General features: G+C 43.4%; 4 protein-coding genes across 18 annotated transcripts in view; all 4 read right to left on the bottom strand.

Moving 5' to 3' along the window:
- Positions 1 to 322: 322 nt before the first annotated feature.
- On the bottom strand, positions 323 to 1,246 carry Ag5r2 (Antigen 5-related 2). Its single transcript, XM_020949782.2, has 2 exons — positions 681 to 1,246; positions 323 to 623 (listed from the first exon to the last, which is right to left on the bottom strand). Exons 1-2 carry the CDS (start codon positions 1,196 to 1,198, stop codon positions 377 to 379), a joined length of 765 nt encoding a protein of 254 aa, XP_020805441.2. The 5' UTR covers positions 1,199 to 1,246; the 3' UTR covers positions 323 to 376.
- An 807-nt stretch (positions 1,247 to 2,053) lies between these two features.
- On the bottom strand, positions 2,054 to 3,507 carry Ag5r (Antigen 5-related). The gene is made up of 2 exons (XM_020949661.2): positions 3,121 to 3,507; positions 2,054 to 2,773 (listed from the first exon to the last, which is right to left on the bottom strand). The coding sequence occupies exons 1-2, from the start codon at positions 3,247 to 3,249 to the stop codon at positions 2,117 to 2,119; spliced, it is 786 nt and encodes a 261-aa protein (XP_020805320.2). The 5' UTR covers positions 3,250 to 3,507; the 3' UTR covers positions 2,054 to 2,116.
- A 1,023-nt stretch (positions 3,508 to 4,530) lies between these two features.
- On the bottom strand, positions 4,531 to 8,151 carry LOC110182039 (venom allergen-1-like). Its single transcript, XM_020949969.2, has 3 exons — positions 5,342 to 8,151; positions 4,879 to 5,288; positions 4,531 to 4,813 (listed from the first exon to the last, which is right to left on the bottom strand). The coding sequence occupies exons 1-3, from the start codon at positions 5,468 to 5,470 to the stop codon at positions 4,579 to 4,581; spliced, it is 774 nt and encodes a 257-aa protein (XP_020805628.2). The 5' UTR covers positions 5,471 to 8,151; the 3' UTR covers positions 4,531 to 4,578.
- rut (adenylate cyclase rutabaga) overlaps positions 5,948 to 24,345 on the bottom strand; it is a 40,757-nt gene continuing 22,359 nt past the window's right edge. For 2 of the 15 annotated variants that reach the window (XM_020950086.2, XM_086836494.1), the window contains 14 exons: positions 23,439 to 24,301; positions 18,108 to 18,411; positions 17,752 to 18,030; positions 15,742 to 15,981; positions 14,247 to 14,720; positions 13,982 to 14,163; positions 13,817 to 13,927; positions 13,510 to 13,750; positions 13,045 to 13,411; positions 12,809 to 12,983; positions 11,675 to 12,746; positions 9,257 to 10,437; positions 8,371 to 9,017; positions 5,948 to 8,307 (listed from right to left, as the gene is read on the bottom strand). In XM_020950086.2, the coding sequence (XP_020805745.1) occupies positions 7,937 to 8,307; positions 8,371 to 9,017; positions 9,257 to 10,437; positions 11,675 to 12,746; positions 12,809 to 12,983; positions 13,045 to 13,411; positions 13,510 to 13,750; positions 13,817 to 13,927; positions 13,982 to 14,163; positions 14,247 to 14,720; positions 15,742 to 15,981; positions 17,752 to 18,030; positions 18,108 to 18,411; positions 23,439 to 24,301 (6,507 nt within the window). In that variant the 3' untranslated portion in view covers positions 5,948 to 7,936. The remainder of the gene's footprint in view (positions 8,308 to 8,370; positions 9,018 to 9,256; positions 10,438 to 11,674; positions 12,747 to 12,808; positions 12,984 to 13,044; positions 13,412 to 13,509; positions 13,751 to 13,816; positions 13,928 to 13,981; positions 14,164 to 14,246; positions 14,721 to 15,741; positions 15,982 to 17,751; positions 18,031 to 18,107; positions 18,412 to 23,438; positions 24,302 to 24,345) is intronic. The other 13 variants (XM_086836499.1, XM_086836503.1, XM_086836508.1 and 10 more) reach the window with 13 other exon arrangements.

Genomic DNA, 24,345 nt, shown 5'->3' with positions numbered 1-24,345 from the left:
ACAGTTGCCGGAAGCAATATACCTTGGTGCAGATGCAACAGTAGCAGTCGTAGGGATGCTGAAGTCTGGGTGGATGTGGTTGCCACCGCCGGCTAAGAACCAAATCAAATGCGACAACTGTGCGCCAAGAGATTACACAGCCAAAGGGGGATTCCCAGAAGCAACAGAAGCAACAGGAGATGCAGAAGCAACAGACACATCAATAGCACAGATAGATTCAAAGTCACTGGGAATCGCTAAAAGGGAAAGGGATTAGGATTGCTATCAGGAAGATCAATCCCCCGTAGCAATATCCTTCTAGATTAAAGAAAACAATACTGAGTAAGGATCTCATTGGGGGTTTTATTATGACCTTAAGCAGGCAGATCAGTCATCTCTACCAGCTGTTGACGTCGTACCACTCGGAGGCAGAGCACAGATTGCCAAACTCACCATTTCTGCCGGAGTTGCAGCCCTGGGAGCCATAGTCACAGCTGGAGTAGATCTGGCGACCAATCATATTGGTGGTGGCATAATTGCAGGCCACCAAAACCTGGTTCCAGCCATCGCGGTGATACCGGGCAGCGGCACAGCCCAAACGGGTATTCCTCTCGGACATCATCACAGTGAAGTGGCCAATTGCCCTAGAAAAAAGAAAACAATTAGAAAAAGAAGAGAGAAATGTAACCCAAAGAACTCACGGTCCGTTGTAACCCGAGGGATAGCCACCGGCAATGATCCCACTGTTTGAGTTGTGCACCTCATCGAACCACATCTGCACACTGTTGTCCAGTATATAACCCATGTCGGGCAGGTCGCCGGAATAGGCCTGCCAGGCCAGATTCTGGCCAGAGTACTTGAAGGCATCCGTGTTGTGGCAACTATCATGGACCATGTTGCACTGCCTCACGTTCAAGGAGGCCAGGTAGGCCAGCTCATCATCCCACTCCATGGTGGCCATGCGGCAGGCGGCATTATGGTTGGGATCATAACCACCGGCAATGTAGTTCCTCTTGTCGTTGTGCGAGTGGACAAAGACCCACTTGTAGTCGTCGTTAATGTCAATCAGCTCGGCATCGCCAGGACAGGCGCCATCCCACCAGTTGCTGTGCCCGCAGGCAATATGCGAGCCGCCATTGCAGATGTCCCACGAGCAGTAGTCGGTGGCCTGGGAAAGGCCCACAGCCACCAGGAGGATGGCAATCGAAGCGAATTTCATGGTCTAGTACTTTGCTTTCAAATGAATGGACTGATTTGAGAACTCTTCGAGCCAGAGCTTATATGGCTCTGCTCCGGCACTTCGCGGGAATGGTCAAGTGCCATTGTAAATCAGACGAGCTCCTACCAAGTTCAATCTAATCTCTGGCCAATATTTATGAAAGTCAATTCAATACTGACTACTGGCTACGATCAGTGATGCGGACAAAAAATTTCCATACTTTAATTTGCAAATCAGAGAAGATTGAACCACTTCTGGGAGAGTCTAGATATATCAATTTTGGTAGATAAGCTCCGGAGATAATACAAGTCTCTTCTGCTTCTTATGGTAGAGAGAATAAAAACATAATAATAAAAAGATAAGGAGCTTGTATTGCCACTCTAGTTAGAATATTTCATGGTCAAGGTCCTTTTATCTTTTGTATATCACATAATCCCTCTATAACTAACTAAAATTCAAATTCAGCTAGCCAAACAAAAAACTCAGCCTGACATCTCTGGACTCGACAAAGAGTCCCCCTTGGGGTAGGTCTCTTCCACTTGCAGACACACTCAAAGTCGATGAGCCTTATCAGTATTGATTGCCGATCAATTTATGGATCACTTCCTCGGGACAGGGCAGACTCGTGTTACGGGGAAGACGGCAACTAACAACAACTAGCTTCTTGAATTCAATTAGAGCCAAAAATACGACTGCAATTTAAATAAAACCACCGGATTTTATTAGTTTGTTTTCATGCGCAGACTCAAGGGGAATTTAAACCAGTGAGCAAAGAATCACAGAAAATAAACAAAAGATTTCTAAAGCTGGATGGGTGGTGGATATACCTTTCATAGAAAATCTTTCCCGGAACAATATTATTGCTGCTGATAAGCTGCCGAATTATTACACACATTTTTATTGGCCCAAAACACACACTCAGTAGAACATGTTATTCACATCGTACACCTCCTTGGAGCTACACAGATTCTTATAGGTGGGATTCGTGCCGGTGGTGCACTTGCTGGCTGGTGCCTTGGGGCAAGAGCTATACATCTTGATGCCCACAACATTGGTGGCCGCATAGTTGCAGGCGAGGAGGAAGGCCTTGTAGGATTGCCCGGAAACGGAGTAGGTGGAAACGGCACAGCCCATCTCTGTGTTGCGATCGGCAACCAAGACGGTGAAGTGACCAATGGCCGGGCCACTGTAACCCGAGGGATAGGCATCGATGTAGGCCTGCTTGGTGAACTCATGCTCGCTATACCACATATCCACACCCCACTCCACATAGTGGGTGACGTTCAGGGGACTGTACCAGCCCATCCAGGCCAGATTCTGGCCGGACCAGTCGAAGGCGTCGGTGTTGTGGCAGCCGTCGTGGCGCATCTGGCAGCTGCGGACGTTCAAGGAGGCCAGGTAGGCCAGCTCATCGTTCCACTTGATGGTGGCCATGCGACAGGCGGCACTCAGATTGGCATTCAAGCCGCCAGCAATGATGTTCCTATACTCGTTGGTTCTGTCCACCAAAGCGGCCTTCTGGGCGCTGGAGAGGGTCACTAGGGTGGCATCACTGGGGCAGCTAGAGTCCCAGGCCTGCACATAATATAAAATAATACATATATTTCATAGGAAAAACTAAGTAACACTAGTTCTGGCTTAAGTTTAACAACTTCTTTTTGTTGTTCAGGTTTTATCTAAAGTGTTTTTTTTTACTTGGAAAACCAATTATAAGTGAGAGATAACACCATAACCACCGCTTTGTGTTGTTTTCTATATAATTGCCTTTGTTGTTGACTTGTATTATCTAGGTAATTGCTTAAGAAGTTACTCCATCTAAATTACTAAAGGCTCTTTATATTTTCGTATCAATATTTCTTGTGTCGTATTGGGGGTCTGTCTAAATCTTTTACTAATCCCCTCGAGGATCTGAAGACACTCACCCCATTGTTATTGCAACCCAGATTCTGGGTGCTGCCGCAGCTCTTCTTGCAGTAGTCCGTGGCAAGGACGGTGGTGGTGGCCAGGGCCAGGAGTCCGAGGAGGACCAGGTTCCCGTTATGGCTGCGCATTGTGCTGTTCCGGACTTGATTGCTGGAGCTTCCGCGCGGACCGAGGGCTTTTATGGAGACCAGGTCGTGCAGTTTTTTATCAACATTTGATTAAATATTTACGCCAGAGTGTCTCATTTGTCCCAGCTGAGTCTGCTACGCCGCCGTTCAAATACATATAGTGGGCTACAGACCACCCACCCTTCCTCCCACTGCTCTGCCCCCTAAAGACGTCACATAAAAAGGTCTGATAAACAACTGTGTGTGAGTGGAGGTGTGCGGAGCCGAGAGTTACTTTCCGCCAATCTGCTGGCATCACTCTGATTGTTTTCGATTCAACATAAAGAAACAACAGAGCTAAGGTGAGTAATGCGAGGACAGGAAAAAAACAGCAAGGGGCGACGTTTGGATGCCCTTTTAAATGGGTTTCCTCAGGGCGAAAAGCGTGAAATCTCACTCATATTACTCATACGCCACCGTGGCTACTTGTATTTGTTCAATGATCTATCTGGCAGATAGTTTCTTAAGGAAACTATAGTAAAAGGGCCAAGAAACCGAAACAAGTATTAGCCTTTTCTCCGAAAAGAAATATTTTACCAGGGACAACAGTACGTATGAGTGATAAATATTTAGCCCATGTAATACTTATCACTCATACGTAGTGTTGTCCCTGGCAAAATACAAATACCTTTCTTTGTATTTAAGTTGTAAAAATTTAGGAGGTATGTGGAGCAGTATCTAGTCTATAACAGTGTTGAGGATAAATATTTGAACTGTATTTTCATTTTATAGACATATAAAAGTTATTCTAAAAACGGAAAATTGCAAGCCCTTGCTTAGCGCACAAAACCACCTTAAAAAGTAAGCCCAACTAAATTTGCTTCATAAAAAACACTGCCTACTCTTTGGCTGCTGCTCTAAAATATTGCATAATAATAAATTAATTCTTTAATAATAAGAAATAATAACTCTTCTCAGAAAGTATGTAGTACGTATAAAGAAACAGATCTTATTGAGCTACCTAGTACACATTTCCTGCCCCAAGGTTCGCTTTCCTTTATTAGCATTAGCAAATATATGTAATATTTACTTTGAATTGTTTTAAAACTCATTAATTGTTTAAAGCATTTATAACAATTTAAAGTCCGGCACGTGCCGAGCACTAGGCAAATGTTAATCCAACTGGAAATGAGAGAAAACGGCCAACAATTCTTAAGGAATATTTGTGACCAGAGCTCAGTCTCAGTTATTTTTACAGCTGCTGGTAAAAAAAAAACAACATTAAATATTGCCTAGTAAACATTTTTTGATAATTTTGATTTTAATTTGAATTTAAGTAATTCTTAAAGTTTAGACATTATAGACCTCGGTGGTCTTGCAAAGGCCAGGATAATTGGCATTGGCGCCCTTCTTGCAGCTAGAGGCCTTGGCGCCTGCCTGGTAGACGGGCTGACCAATCCAATTGGTGGTGGCATAGTTGCAGGCCATCAGGAACCAGCTCCAGCCATCCTTTACATAAATGGAGGCAGCGCAACCGCAATGGGTGTTCTTCTCCTGGGCCATGGCCGTAAAGTGACCAATTTGCCTGTAGAAAGGAGATAGAGCTAACTATTCTATATAGTTCTGTGTAAATCTAAGACTAATGCTCACGGTCCGCTATAGTTGTTGGGATACTTGGCCATAATGGCCTGATTGGCATCCTTATACTCGTTCCACCAGGCATTCACCGACGATCTGATTAGCTTCGCCACATCAGTGCTGGCTATGTCCCCGGTGGAGCCAAAGATGGCCAGATTCTGGCCGCTGGCCTTGAAGGTCTTGGTGTTGTGGCAGGCATCGTGGTTCATCTCGCACTGCTTCACATTGAGGGCAGCCAGCGAGGCTAGCTCGTTGTTCCATCGCATGGTGGCCATCCGCTTGGCAGGCTTGTAGTTGGTCAGCTTCCCAGTGGCCAGCTTGTTCCGCAGCACATTGTGCAGCTTTACGGTGATCTTCTTCTGGTTGACATTGAAGTTCACTGCTTTGGGAGCGGGACTCGTGGGACAGGTAGATGAAAAAGCCTAGGAGAAGAGCAGGTTAAATCCAATTAAGCAGTGTTCCTAAGCTTACTCACCCCATTGTTGTTGCAGGCAATGTGCTTGGCGGTGCCACAAAGCGAGGCGTCGCAGTAATTGGTGGCTCCTTGCACCAAAGCCAGGCTGCTCAGAGCCAGCGGTATCAGGGCCAGAAGCATTCGTGACATCTCTAGATATAACTTCTGGCCATGGCATTGTGGCTAGATCGCTTTTATAGCCTCCACTTCTTGGAGAGAGAATATATACCTACTTAATTTGACAATAGCCAATTGTTTAATCCCGGCAGGTGTATAATATTTAATTTCTTTATTGTTCAATTTATCCCAATATTTACTCTCTTTCAACTTATTTTCAGCGGCATGCCATCTGTATCTGTAGGAATCTCAACTCCCCCTGTATAAAGATTTGGCGCTGTCATTGCACTTGAGACATGATATATATAAGATATACAATATGCTGGTAAACAACAATTACTCGAGTTTAATTTAGAATAAATAATGTCTAATATTTATTATTTACTTGATCTACTTAGGAAAAAGCTTGGGCTAAGAACAGCTGAAGGGGATCCACGCTTGCAAAAATTCAAGCAAAAAGTTACAACTTACCCCTGGATTTCCCAATTGAAAAACAATTCAACATGTGTATACATATTCATATATATATATTCACATATATATATTTATATATTTTTGACATATTTGATATGCTGCCATTTTTGAAGTATTTTTTGTTTTTAGTAGGGTTCTTCTGTTCTTACAAGGTAGTTTTGTCAACTTTACAAGTAGTTGCGCATACATTCAATACAAATTGCAATTTCATAATATATAATATATATATATGCTCGTATGTAGGTCCTGCCGGATGTTGTCAACATAACATTGTGTAGATCTAGGACAGGCGGTGGCTGTCTCATTGCATATAATATTATTTTGTAATTGTTTTTGCCTTTGCTTAGCTTTCTTTTGGTACCGAAAAATAAATAGATAAATGTTCTCTTTGCAACCTCTCTCTATTCTCAGTATATATATATAGTATATATATATAGGTATTCATTCCAGCTGGTTGACTCTGCATAAGTTTCTGTGTACATGCATATATATATCTGATCTGCGCTATTTGTGTCTATATATTACTTATTTGCATAAGAAGTTTATCTGTGGGCTGTGTTTGCAGTTCTTGCTGTAGCTTGTGTCTCGTTAATTAATAATATTTAGCGGACTTGATAAATTTCACACACAAAATATGGATTTGTTTGTTTACATTTCTCTAGAATATATATTATATAGTACTTGTATTGTTTGCACAGTTTGTTTTTGTTTTTCATTTGTTTGTTTTTCGTTTGGTTTCTGTTTGGGCTTGGGCTTAGGATTCAATCGGTTTCTGTTTCTGGTTTTTTTGTCGGGGCAACAATATCAAGAATATGTTTTTGTCTCTTTGCATTCCTTAAAGTCCTAGTAGTTGTAAATCATAATATTCATATATTTCCTTTCTTTTCTCCTCCTTCTATATCAAATGGTTTATGTACATACATAATTTGCAGTCGATAGCATACGTAGCCTATGTAGCTGTAGGAATATTCCCATTAAGGACAAAGAGAGAGAAAAGTGCAGGCAGGAAGAGCAATCGATACTTGTCTTGTCTATTATAAGGTCCTTGCCTGAACTCCTTTCCCGAACTGACAAAAGTCGAGAGTACACCGAAATGTGAATTAAAAACTAAGGCTTATGAGTTACAGACTGGTAATTAGCATTAGCAAATTAAGAGTTAGTTGTGCAGCTGCCATCGAAGGAGCAATGGAGGCGACTTCAAGTCAGCCTCCCTCTCGTGTAACTTAAAGTAGAAAATTCGCAATATCATATATTTTATATCATATATCATGGAATATACAAAGCTAAGCAGGTGGCCAGCTTTTCGATTACATAGAATGGCACACGGGGTTGTGGTGGACGCTTGGCGTGGCAACAGAAACGGGGAAATGAGGGGGAAAAGTTAAAAAGAAAACCACACAAAAAAAAGCAACAAAGAAGAGACTTTTGAATTTCAACTCTGCAATCCTATCATTCAGCTCCATGTGTGCCGCAGTCTCTTTATATTTATTAAGTTTATTTACAAAACTTGTCATGCAATTAATTCGCTTTAAGATACACACATATCGTATATATGCATATATATTCTCGTAAATAAATAACAGATGGGAGTCCTTAGGAGATCCTAAGCGCACTAAATGATGAATACATGGTTTTACATATCGCGAAATATAGATTAATTTGCTTTGCGGGATATAGTAACTGGAAACGCTTAACTGGATGTACGTGCTCCTTACTAGGTAGTTTTAGATACATATAGAACTCAACTGCATATACTATGTATACGAGAGTCTGTCTAATGCCTAATGGGTATTTACGTCATACATAAATATATATACACATATATATATTTATATGTATATGTCTTCCTATATATATATTCTAGCTTTTGTTTAGGTTTACGTGTATGTTTTTTGTTTTGTTAATTAATAGACACCATTTTGCATTTGTAGCAATAACAACGTTTTGAGTTTCACATTTCTCATTCTCATTCCTCACCAGCAAGTGCAAGTATCTCCGTCTTAAGTACTTTTCAATCTTTACTCTCTACTCCATCTCCTCCAACTGCGCCTGATTCTGTGATTGGGTTTGGTTTTGCGACTGCGACTGCGACTGAGACTGTGCCGGCGATGGAGGCGGCGGCCCAAACTTACTTGTTATCTTGTGCGAGGCATTGACAATGGCCAGCTCCTGCTTGGAGTCCAGGTCGCAGTCATAGAGGCCGCTCAGCGAGTCCAGGCTGAGTAGCCGCGAGCTGGCCCTGCTAGACACTGAGGTGTCATCCACATCGGGTGCATTGTACAGCGAATTGACGTCCGACAGAGCACCCTCGGCATCGGTCAGGCCGGCCTCGTTCAGTAGGGAAATGTTTTCCAAGCCTGGCTCGTCCGTAATATAACCCGTTGACTCGGCTCCACCTGTGTGATAAGAGGAAATTTAAGGATTGCAGTTTATTTCGGAAGCTCCTCTTTCACACTCACCTGTGGCCTCTTCGCGGCAATCATCATCCGACCACTCCGATTGGCTCTCCAAGGGATTCGAGTCCATGGACTGGTGATTCAGGTGTGCTGCCCCATACTTTAGCTCGTCGTTTATCACATTGGCCTCCAGGCCGTACCCTGCCGCATCCTTGCGTTCCCGATCCTGTTGCTGATCCTCCTCCTCGTCGTCATCGTCTTGTGGTCTGTGGCTGACGTCCGTTGGCCTCTGTTGGCGCTTCTGTCGAACATCACGACCCACTTCATCGTCCTCAAACTCCTCGTCGGCCAGGTTATCTTCGGTATCGTCACGCTCGTCCTGCTCTTGCTTCTGCAAATGGTTATATCGCTGCTGCTGCTGCTGCTGATGGTGCTGCTGTTGCCTCTGTTGGTGGTGATGATGGTGGTGGTAGCGTGGGTGCCTCTGCTGCTGCTGGGTCACTCCATCCAGACCGTCCAGGCTCTCGTGGCTGTACTGCAGCTCCTTGGAGCGCGGTCGCTGGCGGTGTGACCTCTGCTGTTGCTGTTGCTGCTGGAGGTTGTGCTGCTGCTGCTCCTTGATCGAGTGCATCTCCAGCAGGGCCAGGGCATGAATCTGCTGGTTGCGATTCTCGTGCAGGATCTCGCAGGATTCCGTGTCCGAGGTTTGCCTGTAAAAATGAGTCACATTTAGTTGTTGTTCACATGCAAGGGTTTCAAGGATTCAAGAAGGGGGGACTACAACTAGGTTAAGGATCAACCAGAAGCCACCGGTTATGGAAGCGGCGAACCCCACACCATATGACTTTTGATGGGAATGGAATGGAAGCGGCTTGCGCGTCATGGCCAGTGATGGAAGGGTTATCCTTCCCATTGTTCCTCCCATCACTGATCTCATGGCCATACTCACATTTGACTCGACTCCGAGGGATTCTTGTTGCGCGTTATCTCCTTGATGGCCTCCAAGCCCACCGGATGCTTGGCAATCATAAAGCTGCTGCTCCCAGGCAGCAACTTGCCGGCTAGCAGTTCGTGTTCCATGTGCTCCATGTGCTCCTGCTGCTGCTTATGACCTCCGTTGTTGTTGCCTGTGTTTGAGTTGCTGCCACTGCCGCCACTGAGATTACCATTGCTGCTACCGCTGCCACTACCACTGCCACTAGCACTGACACTGCCATTGCCCACTCCCGAACCGGATCCTGCTGGCCCATGGCCATTGCTTGAGCTCAGCCTGCCGTTGCTCAGGGAGTAGCTCATGTCGCGGCTGCCATTACTGGTCGTGTGTTCCGTGGTGGTGGCCGCCAGGCAGCGAGCTCGCGTCGACTCGTTCAACAGGCGCTGCAGCTCCCGCTCAAAGGGTGACTTGGTGGCGGTGGCACTGACCACACCCGTTGTGGATGTGGCAGTCACCACTTTCTGGTTGCACCCATCGCCCTTGTTGTTCTGCTGTGCATTACTTGTCGTCGTTGTCGTCGTGTTGCTGGTGGTGTGTCCCTGTCCCTGACCCTGGCTCTCGGTTGTGGAGCTCAGCTCAAAGTCATGCAGCTGTTCCACCACCGGCGAGGTGGGATCCACCTGGATGTCGCAGGGATAGAGCCATTGCAGCGGATTGACCAGACCGTTGCGCTGCGGCAGATGCTGGGCGAGATGCTGCAGGTGCTGTAGGTGATGCAGTTGACCGCCGTTGGGTAGACGCGGCGGTGGCGGTGGATTATCATCGCAATCCCCCTCGCCCTCGCCTTCGGTGGTCTTCGAGTAGCTCTCGTCCGAGCTGCTCATCGAGGGCGAGTGCGGCCGCGAGCTAAGGTCATCTGTGGAGGACATGTCCCGGCTCTCCTCCAGCTCCGCTGGTGGTAACTTCGGCAGCGGCTTCATGTACGTCCTCAGCGTGGGCTTCGGCGGCAACTGCGGCTGCGTCGTCGTCGTCGTCTGGTGCAGCTGCTGCTGCGAATACATGGCGTACTGGCGCTGTGGCTGCTGATCCTGGGCGGGATGTGGCTGCTGCTGCTGCTGCTTCTGCTGCGACAACACGGTGTGGGGAGAAGTGTAACGTGGTGGCTCGTACTTTGGCGCATGCTGCATGGGCATGATCTGGGGGCGTGGTTAGTCGGAGATGAGCGACACACAGAGAGAAACAGAAAGAGAGAGAGATGTGCAAGCATGCAAAGAGCGGACACAGAGAGTTAGACACATATGGATTTACACAGATATAGATATAGATATATACATATATATAGGTGGATCAGGGACAAAGAGCAAGCATTCCCATCTTGGGACAAGGATATTATAGACTTAATTGTTTACATTTTCAAGATTTCTTAATAATTAATATGGAATTTAAGTGGTAATTATTAAATAAACTATCTCAGTTACTGTATATAAGTATCACATTAAGGACGAAAAGGATAGTATCCCAAGAAGAGCCTCAAAAGGTAGAATACACTGTTTATATGCCCTGCCTTTACCTAAAAATATACATTTAATTGTTTGAAAATCCTAACACCTGAGTCGTTAAATATATTTAAAAAATGTATGAAAATATTGCAATAAAATTAAGAAAGAAAGAGAGTCAATAAAGTATAGCTTTATGTATAATTTATAGTTAAAAGATAGGTTATCTTAAAATATTCACATTCTTTCAATCAATATTTATCGACATCATCAATGTTTAAAAATCTCATAACTAAGCCAAAAAGGCTTTAATTTCAATTCGAAAAGCTGTACTAAGCTAATTTTTAACAGGTTAAAACATCTGCATACCAATTTAAAAAAATCAAAATGTTGTCAATTTTTTAAACTTTTACCGATGTAACCCCTTTCCTTTTTTTGAAAAATGTAAAAATGTTTGAAAATTATTGTTCTCCAACCGGACATGTCTAGGTCGACTAGGCTGATCATGCTGATCAAGAATATATATGGTTTATAGGGTCGGAAATGATTCCTTCACTGCGTTTTAAGCTTCTGACTGAAATTATAATACCACTGAATGGGTATGAAAATTGTAAACAAAGCTCGGTTAGCTAATACATAAACAATAGATAAATATAGAATAAAATTTAACTAACTAAATTAATAATGTAAAATTTTTAAAACCTTTTCCTAGCTTACAAAAAACAAAACCCTATAGTCTACGCTAGGTCATTCTAGTTGTTAGTTACAAATGGGATGAGGAGGAGGAGGAGAGAGATCCAGGAGCTGGCACTGGTGGTGGTGCTGGTTATTTGGGTTCGAGATTCACTTGACACTGGGAAACGGAGCAAGCAGGACTGTGCTGTACTCAGAGGAGGATCTCCTTGCTCCAGAGCAGGTGTTCAGCGTCTTCACTCACCTTGGCTACCGGCGCGACGCTGCTGGCATGCAATAGCGGCTCGCTCTCCCGGCAGTGGCCATAGCCCAGGCCCAAACTGGTGGACGATGGCGGGTTCTGATGCTGATGCTGGCTCTGATGCGGGTTCGGATTCGAATGGAGGTGATGCAGTAGTGGATGATGGCCATGCTGGTTAAAGGGCGGCGCATAGGTGCGTAACTCGCGATCTCGCGATCGCGGCATCATGAAGCAATCACTGCCGCCGCCGCTTAGCACTCCTCCGGCACCTACACCCATTCCCATACCCACACCCATGCCCATTCCCAATCCCATATTCCCGCCCATCTCGGATAGATCTAGGCTGCCGTGGTGCTGCGGCGGCAGCTGCTCCACCTGCGGATGCCGGATGCCGCCCAGAGTTGGGTTCTCAATAATATTAAATTCGCGCAACATTACCGAAGGAACGGGCTGGTGCTGGTGCTGGTGCTGCAGCTGCAGCTGATGCTGGTGCTGGAGTAGGATTTGGTGGTGCTGCACTGGATGTGGATGTGGGTGTGGATGCTGGAACTGTAGCTGGTGCTGGAAGGGAACAACCGCCACTGCAGCCGGCGTTGTCGTTGAAGTTGCGAAGTCTCCGTGCTGCTGGTCGCCATTGTGCCCGTTCCCATTCCCATTGCCGTTTTCCCTTATATTGGGCAGTCCGCCGTTGGCCATGAAGTTGGGCTGCTTCTGCAGCTTGCTATTCAGCCGCTGCTGTTGCTGCTGGTGCAGATGATGATGCACCGGCGGTGGCGGTGGCTGAGGTGCAGGCAGCGGCAGCGGATCGAGCTGCTTGTGCTGATGCTGCAGCAGCAACTGCTGCTCCTCGCCGGCGCCCGGATATAGGTGGCCGTTCTCCTTCTTGCTGTAGGTGTCCGTGTTGACGCGATTCTCCGGGAATTGCGAGGCCTTCATGTAATAATCCGGCGCGTGGAGACTTTGCGGCAGGGACATGGCGTTGCGCACTTCTCCGTTTAGCGACTTGTTGCCACTGTCGCACAGAAAGTAGGTGACCATGTCGCCTTTGCCCTTCACCTTGATGGTGCCGCGACAACTGCAAGGGAATGCGATTTATGAAATTCAAGATTTACAAAGAAAAGATTAAAGGAAACTTACCGGAACTCAAAGTGCGAACCCACCAGGCTGTCCACCACTTCCTGGGTTACCTGAGAGTAGCCCGGCACACCGGTAGAGTCCATCCGACTGGCCACATTCACAGTGTTGCCCCAAATATCATACTGCGGCTTCCTGGCTCCAATCACCCCAGCCACCACAGGTCCAATATTGATGCCTAAAGTATATTCAAATGTTTATGGAATGCTGTATAATAGATTTCCCCAGATTATACCCACCAACACGCAGCATAAAGTTGTTGTACGAGTGACTGTTGATCTCCTGCAGTGACAGTCGCATGGCCTTCACATACTCAATAAGCGCTGTCATGTGGCGCCTCACCGAGTTGGGATCATTGGGCTGGATCTTGTACTCGGGTATGAGACCCACAACGGCCATGTAGGTGCTGCCCACGGTCTTGATCTTATCAATGCCCCGGAATCGATCCTCCTTAAGCAACTCGTCAAAGTCCGCTATGATCTCATTTAGCAGCCGAAGGCACTCCAAGCCCTGATCGGATCCATCCATCTCTGTGTAGAACTCATTGAAGTTGGGCACGCTGGCAAAGATGACGCCCACCTTGGCATAGCTTTGATGGTAGAGCTCCTGCAATTAGAAAGGAAATAAAATATCGATTTTTTCATGGAACATTGATCGGTTTGTCGACCATGTCTGGCCAAGTGGGTCAGCAGAGCAGCACTTACCATGTTGTTGCGAAATTGCGCATCGAGGAAATGTGCAGCCACATGAGCGGGCAGCAAATTATGCAGAATGCGCTTGTTCGACTCCTGCAGCACGTCCATCTCCTTTTTCTCCTGTGAGGCCTGCAGCTGCCAAAGGAAGTCCAGCCGGGCAGTGCCCTCCACCAGGCGGCCATGCACCAGTATGGCAATCATGAAGATGGCAATACGGGCCAGCGAGATCAAGTGAAGCGGAATTGAGGCGCTGCAGGAAAAGGAATTTGGGATTAGAATATATATGTTGTAGATATATTTAAACGGGTTGACCTACTTGACCCGGTTGTCGTAGCATTCGAAGATGTTTTGATGCGACAGCTCGATAAACAGACCGTAGATGGTGCCCATGCCCAGCACCAGCAGCGACTTGAATATTATGGGCAACCTGTTGGCAGTACATGGGTATCAATTAGCTGCTCCTTGTGACAGAGGGACTTACCTGAGGAACACGGAGACAGACAGAAAGGCAAAGGCGGCCGACAAGGAAACATACTGCGGCAGGGAGCACTTGCGGTGCGAGTCGTTGGGATACGAGAAGAAGTGCGGGTCCAGCTCCCTACGACTAGACCAGGCGGTGGCTGTTGCATTGCCAGAGCAGGGATGATCCGAGACACATGTAAACTACAGGAAAACATCATTAAAAAGTTTGGAAAAATCCCCTTTGGGCTTCCACATTCATTAAGGAATTGTCAGAGATAACTTACCACATTCACTTGACCCACGGAGTAGATGAGGATAATCGTAAAGATCGTGATGGCCATGCGGAGTGTGAAACTCTCCGAAATGTCCCAGATGATCCATTTGAGACGCACGGCGAGGAGAAGCATTAGTATGGCGCTCACCCAAATGAAGGCGGTGAGGAAGAGCAGCAGCAGGATGAGAGTGCGCGGCAGGGCGGTCACCTGGAGCGCTGCTCCCAGGATGAGCAGCAGCAGGGAGCAGCCCATTGCCGTGGTGAAGCCCAGATCGAAGTCCTTGTGATATTCGCGCTCCATATCGCTCTGCCGGAAGCGCAACGTCAGCCTATCCACATGCTCCGACTTATCGCAGTCCACGGACCGGGCATTGATTGCCTGCGACAGGAAGCGATTCACCCGATTGGTGGGCTGATGGTGGGCAGCCACCGAGTGACGCTTCCTGAAGGGTCGCTTGAACTTGTCCGCCACCTTTGACTGCGACTGCGACGGATGCCGATGCGGATGCGGATGCGGATGCCGGGGCGGAAAGCCATGCAAGAGGGAGCAAGAAAAGTTGAGATTGTTAGTTAGGTTTGTGGCACTTGTCGCTTTCTTCTCGCTGAAGGCGCCACTCACTGAAGATTCGATAGTTGAAATTGAAAATAGAGAGAGTGTGTGTATGTGTGTGTGTCTGTGTGTTCTACGTGTGTGCACACCAACTACATGCTAAGAACTGAGCACTGAGCACTGAGAGGCAGCAAGACTGGGCTGGGCAGTTGCACTAAACATGCGGAGCGAAAAAGCTGGGCTAGAGCATGCACACCGGATGTTGAATGGGAGATGGGAAATGGAAAAGGAAAATTAAAATGGAGCGAGAGCTAGAGCTATAGCTGGCTCTGGGCAAGCTTTGTGTTGACACTGAACCAATTAGAAATATGATTAAAAAGGCATCGAGGCTTCCCTAACTTTGATATATTTTTAGTGATATATTTAAGTTAAGTTGTTACTAGATAGTAAATAAAATTAATGCCAAAATAAAGAGTCTCAGTTTAAGTACTGACTTCTTATTCTACATTTTAAAAATTATAAAAAACTGAATGATTCACCAGCATAAAGTTTACTTCAAATTGTCTACAAACTGAAGGCTATATCTACAAATATTATTTATATCCAACTAGATCGCGTTAAAGTTCAGTGTCATTAAGCCTTTTGGTAAAGCGAATCGTAACTCAACGAAGCCTTGCACGACAGGACTTTCTAGCCATCGCAATAACTTAACGAATGAACGAGCGAGACACACTTACGAGTAGTGACAAGTAACACACTTATTTAACGAATGGACATGAACGCACAAGGACAGCACATGAACGATACACAAAACTGAACGAACGAACGAACGAACGAACGAGTAAAGGAACGAGTGAACAATTGAACGATTGAACGAGAGAACGATTGACTGAAATAACGACTGAAACAAATGAACGAAAGTAAAAAATTGTTTGTTGGCTGCTGCTCTGCTCACTTTATTGTTCTTGTGATTGTGCCTATGAATGCGACTAATCGTACTCGCTGTTGAGTTGGGATTTGTGCCTACGGTCACTTGAACACTGCCCACACCGCCACCGCCACCGCCACCACCTCCTCCATTATTATTACCACCACCACTACCGCCAAGGACGACGCTGGCACCGCCGCCGACGCTGCCATAGCTCACGCCGTGCGGTGGCGGTGTTGCATGCAAGATCTTTTGCAGACGGATCACCTAGATCAAAGAAGTGTTACGTATACTTATATAAGTCATATGTACATTAAGATCAAAAAGATAGATAGAGAAAGATAGAGAGTTTGCTTATCCTAGTGCTAGATTCAATAGTAGCGAGAAGTACAATTAATCGAGTAACGGTAAGTTTGGTTAGGGCGAGAAAGAAGAGTAACAAGTAAGGTAAGAAAGAGGCGCTTTAAGGCGTAAAACCAAAGTGGATCGTATCATATTTCGAACGATTTATCGAATTAATTATCAAATTTCGAAGGTTTCTTTTTTTATATATTTATATAACCTTGTTTACTCTGGTGTTATGCCTTAGGTGAAAACAAAACTCGAAACATAGCGAAACTGAGTAATCGCTGGCAGTACAGGCCAAGTCGCACAGTGGGCCAAAATAGCGGGTTAGCGGAACTAAGGTAAACCATTGTAAAGAGTTTTTTAAGGCAGTCACAGCTGTGACAAAATTAGAGCTTGGTCTTCTTAGGATACTACACAGCTGATAAGAGAAATCAATACGTTTAATTATTCGAATATTTTAAAAATAAATCAAAACCAATACTTCAAGCTCATTGAAATCATAGAAACCCAAACAAAAAGAGCACTACTTTTGAGTAAAAAGAAAATAAAAGGTCAAAGTCAAATCTGCGTATTTAGTGAAGGTCAAGGGATCAAGATTTGGTCATTAATATACCCAGCAAGGGTACAAATAGAACATCTATAAGTTGTATTTCTTAATGGGTAAGTTAAATGATAATGTACTTTTCAAACAATAAACTTAGTCAGTTAATTTAAAGGACATTAGAACAGCTCAAGTAATTATCATCTGAGGTGTCAGTGTAGCATTATTCGATGGCAGAAATCGACTAAACTTACATATTTTGATACCTCCTATTGCGTGGACTCTGATATATATGATATATATAGTAGTTCTACATTCAAACTACATTTATACAAACAACATCGATGCACAAAAAAAAGACAAACGAATGCTCTCAATATACCTTACACACTACAGTTGTTAGTATACATAGCAGCGTATATACTGATTTCTATTTAAGCTAATGCTACAAATTTCTATATATATATATATATATTTGATATTTATAATAATTAATAATTATTAATAATTTGAAATGCGACAACGTAAACGAAAGGGCCCAAGGGAGTAAGGGGAAAACCGAAAAAGTTAAACCCGGCGGAGAACTAAATAAGAGCGAAAACAAAAAGAAAACGCAACGGCAGGGGGTTATATGTAATATACTATATATAATATATCGGCTATATCGATAACGGAATCGGGAATTTCGACTGGTGGCAGAAATACTTAGGCATAGACACGAGGCAAACTTACCGCATCCTGAAAGAAAACGAAAGGAAACAAATCAAAGAAAGAAATGAAAAGGAGACAGAGAGAGTACGGCGGCGGCTACCCAAAGATCGCAGTGGATCGGGATATATGTTACAGAGTACGGAAAAAGCCACACACCGAAGCCACCATTAACCATTAAATCGTGATCCTGTGATCCCTGAAAGGCCCTAACCCAAACCCGGACATGCACAGAACTGGAACTGGAACTGAAATTTAAACTCAAACTCAAATGGAAACTGAAATTTCAACTTCAACTTGCAACTTCAACTGGAACTACGACAACAGAACACAACCGAGCTACAGGAACAACTGCCTATATGCAAAAACTCGCCCCAAACTTGGCTCCGGACCGAGTACCAACCCGAATGGAGTGCAAGATAATGTTGTATATCACTTACCTTCCGCGATCCTCCCTTCTCCGACACCTGTACGCCGCTGCCGGTGTTTGCCTCACTACTGCTACCACGTGCCACGCCCACACCAATGCCAACGCCACCGCCGCCCAATGCGTTTGCCGCTGAAGGAAACGAACCGGTGGCTATGTTGGAGAACGGAACGGGCTCCGAGAATTTGATCGTGTGCAGCAACTGCATGACCACATTGGACACGTTCCTAAAAGAGAGCTTCCGTCGACTACCGATGGCCGATCGAACGCCGAGGGTATTGAGCATCAGTGGCTGTTGTGGAACGATACGAAAAAGAAATCGAAGAGATTAGCTAATAAATCTATCAGGAATTTGTACGGAGAACTCACCTTCCGGCGATGTGGTGGCGGCACAATAAAGAACGTATCCACCCCATGATCCCGCAGGTACGAGGATCGCTCGTCTCCATGGCCGGCTTCTACCTCATATTCACCAGACAGTGAGTCCAGGGTGGCCCGGGTCACATGCACACGGCCTGGCTCACCGCCGGACTCCATGTGATTGGCCAGTGTCACATCGTTGGACCACACATCGAACTGCCATTTGCGAAGACCCAGAACACCGCACAGCACGCGGCCAGTGTGAATGCCCACGCGCATGTTCAGGATTACATCGGTGGCCTCCACCACGGTGCTGTGAAAGATGGCAGAGGAAAAGGGGGAATTGTATTAGACACACACATATGTATATATATACAGGAGGGAGTGCTGACTAAAATTAAAATATCCTACAAGGGTATAACAATATAATTATTAAAAACATTTAGTGTAAAGTACTGGCATATTTTTCGTTTTTTAAATTAAATATATTTACAAATCAACAGTGTGCTTAACAAATCCTTATTTTATTGATTGTCTCCTCAATTATGATACGTTAAGCACTTATGTATATCAATAAGAATCAAACACTGACAATGGTCGTTAAAGTGTATGTTTGTGTTATCATCAGAAAAGCACTAATTTATCAGCAACAAAAGAAGAAGACCGGTCAGACACTTAAATCAAAAATTATGGAAAATAACCAACAATCTCAAGTAGTTTTTATGTTATACCCTTGCAGGGTATTATAATTTTAATCAGATTAATTTATGAATAATTTTATGAAACTCGGAATAGTATATAGTATAACTGCAAAAGAAACGGTTGTTAAATCTCGAGGATCAGTAAATATCTTTCAACAATAAGTTACTATGAACACTAAGTAACAATGCACATTAAGTAACTCTGAACAGAAAGTAACTCTGAAGTGTCAATGACCAGTAAGTAAGTATAATCAGTTACTAACTTCGAGCACTATTAAACAATGACTTGCAACTTTTTAACACAACACATTTCTGAGACGTGGCCGGCAGCAGTCACTTCGTTCCGGGGATGTTATAACAAATTGGGAATCATATGCCCAGATGTGCGAGATTTGTTTTGGAAGAAATTTAAAGCAAGCTATAAGAATGAAACTATGGAGTTATTCTTCTATATAATTTTACTAGTATGTAAGTCGGAGCATGGCGAATGGGTGGACTATATATATATATAGCTCCCATAGGAACGATCGGAAAATTTAAGAAATAAAACTATGAGCAGTAAGTAACTCTGAATAGTAAGTATCTATAATCAGTAAGTAGCTATTAGCATTAATTAACTCTGAACATTGAGTATCTATGACCAGTAAGTAACTCTGAACAGTAAGTATCTATTAGCATTAATTAATTCTGAACAGTGAGTATCTATGACCAGTAAGTAACTCTCAACAGGAAGTATCTATGACCAGTAAGTACGTATGATCAGTTACTAACTTTGAACACTAGTAAACAATGACTTGCAACTTTTTAACACAACACATTTCTGAGACGTGGCCGGCAGCAGTCACTTCGTTCCGGGGATGTTAGAACAAATTGGGAATCATATGCCCAGATGTGCGAGATTTGTTTTGGAAGAAATTTAAAGCAAGCTATAAGAATGAAACTATGGAGTTATTCTTCTATATAATTTTACTAGTATGTAAGTCGGAGCATGGCGAATGGGTGGACTATATATATATATAGCTCCCATAGGAACGATCGGAAAATTAAAGAAATAAAACTATGAGCAGTAAGTAACTCTGAATAGTAAGTATATATAATTAGTAAGTAGCTATTAGCATTAATTAACTCTGAACAGTGAGTATCTATGACCAGTAAGTAGCTCTGAACAGTAAGTATCTATTAGCATTAATTAATTCTGAACAGTGAGTATCTATGACCAGTAAGTAACTCTCAACAGGAAGTATCTATGACCAGTAAGTACGTATGATCAGTTACTAACTTTGAACACTAGTAAACAATGACTTGCAACTTTTTAACACAACACATTTCTGAGACGTGGCCGGCAGCAGTCACTTCGTTCCGGGGATGTTATAACAAATTGGGAATCATATGCCCAGATGTGCGAGATTTGTTTTGGAAGAAATTTAAAGCAAGCTATAAGAATGAAACTATGGAGTTATTCTTCTATATAATTTTACTAGTATGTAAGTCGGAGCATGGCGAATGGGTGGACTATATATATATATAGCTCCCATAGGAACGATCGGAAAATTTAAGAAATAAAACTATGAGCAGTAAGTAACTCTGAATAGTAAGTATCTATAATCAGTAAGTAGCTATTAGCATTAATTAACTCTGAACATTGAGTATCTATGACCAGTAAGTAACTCTGAATAGTAAGTATCTATTAGCATTAATTAATTCTGAACAGTGAGTATCTATGACCAGTAAGTAACTCTCAACAGGAAGTATCCATGACCAGTAAGTAACTCTGAACAGTAAGTATCTATGACCAGTAAGTAACTCTGAACAGTAAGTATCTATGACCAGTAAGTATGTATGATCAGTTACTAACTTTGAACACTAGTAAACAATGACTTGCAACTTTTTAACACAACACATTTCTGAGACGTGGCCGGCAGCAGTCACTTCGTTCCGGGGATGTTAGAACAAGTTGGGAATCATATGAACAGATGTGCGAGATTTGTTTTAGAAGAAATTTAAAGCAAGCTATTTGAATAAAACTATGGAGTTATTCTTCTATATAATTTTACTAGTATGTAAGTCGGAGCATGGCGAATGGGTGGACTATATATATATATAGCTCCCATAGGAACGATCGGAAAATTAAAGAAATAAAACTATGAGCAGTAAGTAACTCTGAATAGTAAGTATATATAATTAGTAAGTAGCTATTAGCATTAATTAACTCTGAACAGTGAGTATCTATGACCAGTAAGTAACTCTCAACAGGAAGTATCTATGACCAGTAAGTACGTATGATCAGTTACTAACTTTGAACACTAGTAAACAATGACTTGCAACTTTTTAACACAACACATTTCTGAGACGTGGCCGGCAGCAGTCACTTCGTTCCGGGGATGTTATAACAAATTGGGAATCATATGCCCAGATGTGCGAGATTTGTTTTGGAAGAAATTTAAAGCAAGCTATAAGAATGAAACTATGGAGTTATTCTTCTATATAATTTTACTAGTATGTAAGTCGGAGCATGGCGAATGGGTGGACTATATATATATATAGCTCCCATAGGAACGATCGGAAAATTTAAGAAATAAAACTATGAGCAGTAAGTAACTCTGAATAGTAAGTATCTATAATCAGTAAGTAGCTATTAGCATTAATTAACTCTGAACATTGAGTATCTATGACCAGTAAGTAACTCTGAATAGTAAGTATCTATTAGCATTAATTAATTCTGAACAGTGAGTATCTATGACCAGTAAGTAACTCTCAACAGGAAGTATCCATGACCAGTAAGTAACTCTGAACAGTAAGTATCTATGACCAGTAAGTAACTCTGAACAGTAAGTATCTATGACCAGTAAGTATGTATGATCAGTTACTAACTTTGAACACTAGTAAACAATGACTTGCAACTTTTTAACACAACACATTTCTGAGACGTGGCCGGCAGCAGTCACTTCGTTCCGGGGATGTTAGAACAAGTTGGGAATCATATGAACAGATGTGCGAGATTTGTTTTAGAAGAAATTTAAAGCAAGCTATTTGAATAAAACTATGGAGTTATTCTTCTATATAATTTTACTAGTATGTAAGTCGGAGCATGGCGAATGGGTGGACTATATATATATATAGCTCCCATAGGAACGATCGGAAAATTAAAGAAATAAAACTATGAGCAGTAAGTAACTCTGAATACAAAGTATATATAATTAGTAAGTAGCTATTAGCATTAATTAACTCTGAACAGTGAGTATCTATGACCAGTAAGTAGCTCTGAACAGTAAGTATCCATGACCAGTAAGTAACTCTGAACAGTAAGTATCTATGACCAGTAAGTAAGTCTGAACAGTAAGTATCTATGACCAGTAAGTATGTATGATCAGTTACTAACTTTGAACACTAGTAAACAATGACTTGCAACTTTTTTAACACAACACATTTCTGAGACGTCGCCGGCAGCAGTCACTTCGTTCCGGGGATGTTAGAACAAGTTGGGAATCATATGCACAGATGTGCGAAATTTGTTTTGGAACAAATTTAAAGCAAGCTATTTGAATGAAACTATGGAGTTATTCTTCTATATAATTTCACAAGTATGTAAGTCGGAGCATGGCGAATCGGTGGACTATATATATATATATATATTGCTCCCATAGGAACGATCGGAAAATTTAAGAAAAAGAGTATGAGCAGTAAGTAACTCTGAATAGTAAGTATCTATAATCAGTAAGTAGCTATTAGCATTAATTAACTCTGAACAGTGAGTATCTATGACCAGTAAGTAACTCTGAACAGTAAGTATCTATTTGCTTTAACTAATTCTGAATAGTGAGTATCTATGACCAGTAAGTATCTATAACCAGTAAGTAACTCTGAACAGAAAGTATCTATGATCAGTTACTAACTTTGAACACTAGTAAACAATGACTTGCAACTTTTTAACACAACACATTTCTGAGACGTGGCCAGCAGCAGTCACTTCGTTCCGGGGATGTTAGAACAAGTTGGGAATCATATGCACAGATGTGCGAGGTTTGGTTTGGAACAAATTTAAAGCAAGCTAGGAGTTATTCTTCTATATAATTTTACTAGTATGTAAGTCGGAGCATGGCGAATCGGTGGACTATATATATATATAGCTCGCATAGGAACGATCGGAAAATTTAAGAAATAAAACTATGAGCAGTAAGTAACTCTGAATAGTAAGTATCTATAATCAGTAAGTAGCTATTAGCATTAATTAACTCTGAACAGTGAGTATATATGACCAGTAAGTAACTCTGAACAGGAAGTACCTATGACCAGTAAGTAACTCTGAACAGGAAGTAGCTATGACCAGTAAGTACGTATGATCAGTTACTACTTTGAACACTAGTAAACAATGACTTGCAACTTTTTTAACACAGCACATTTCTGAGACGTGGCCGGCAGCAGTCACTTCGTTCCGGGGATGTTAGAACAAGTTGGGAATCATATGCACAGATGTGCGAGATTTGTTTTGGAACAAATTTAAAGCAAGCTAGGAGTTATTCTTCTATATAATTTTACTAGTATGTAAGTCGGAGCATGGCGAATCGGTGGACTATATATTTAGATCTACATACATACATATGTATATAATTATTTTTGAGTAGCCAAAACTATTACTCACGCAATGGCATCGATCATGTCCAGTCCCATTTCGACGGCGCACTTGGCATGATCCTTCCGTGGCTCTGGCAAACCGGAAACACAATAATAACAATCTCCTAGGATCTTAATTCGTAGACAATGGTTGTCGTGGGCCAGCTGATCGAATCGGCCAAAGAGCTCGTTAAGCAGACGCACCAGCTCCTGGGCACTGCACTGTGAGGAGAGCACCGTGAAGCCAACAATGTCAGCAAAGAGGATGCTCACGTTCTCGTGCTTCTGGATATAGATGCGATGGAACTGCCCAGCCACCGGCGACAGGATATCGTTCTTCATCTGCATGGCCACATGCTGCGGCAGCACGGACAGTAGCAACCGCTCGAGCTTCTCGTTCTCATCCTGAATCTCCAACCTGGCGGCGATGCAGTTGCGTGTATCGAGGAAGGTCCGGCGCTGGGCCCGCTCCATCATGATGTTCACCACCAGACCGGCCACATTCACACCAATAAAGATGACAATGTTGGCAATCAGTTGATTATATTCCAGGTAACGCAATGCATCCGTGAAGATCTTGTAAACGGTGAGACTGATGTGCACCGAGGGCAGGGCAATGCCAAAGGCCACCGCCTCCCAGATCTGCAGTGGCATCATTGCATAGGCCAAAAAGACGACAAAGACAATCTGCCAGACGCCCTCGGCCATCACCTCCTTGGTATCCACGGGAAACACACTGCCCAGCGTTGGCATCGAGACCACACAGATGCTCGCAGTGAAGAGCAGAATGCCATAGCACAGTGTGGGCAGGTGATGATCCTTGATCACAGAGCATTGCAGCAGGACTAGGACCACGGCGAATAGCACACAGACAATTGCATTGAAGATGTTCTGTGGGGGAATTTCGAGTGTTGTAAATATTATTTGAAATAAAT

This window comes from Drosophila serrata, unplaced genomic scaffold, assembly GCF_035046125.1.
Source record: "Drosophila serrata isolate PLE 108 unplaced genomic scaffold, ASM3504612v1 contig_45, whole genome shotgun sequence".
In the NCBI taxonomy this organism is placed as follows: Eukaryota; Metazoa; Arthropoda; class Insecta; order Diptera; family Drosophilidae; genus Drosophila; species Drosophila serrata.
The sequence above is the reverse complement of the archived record's forward strand: the minus strand, read 5'-3'. Positions and strand labels throughout refer to the sequence as shown.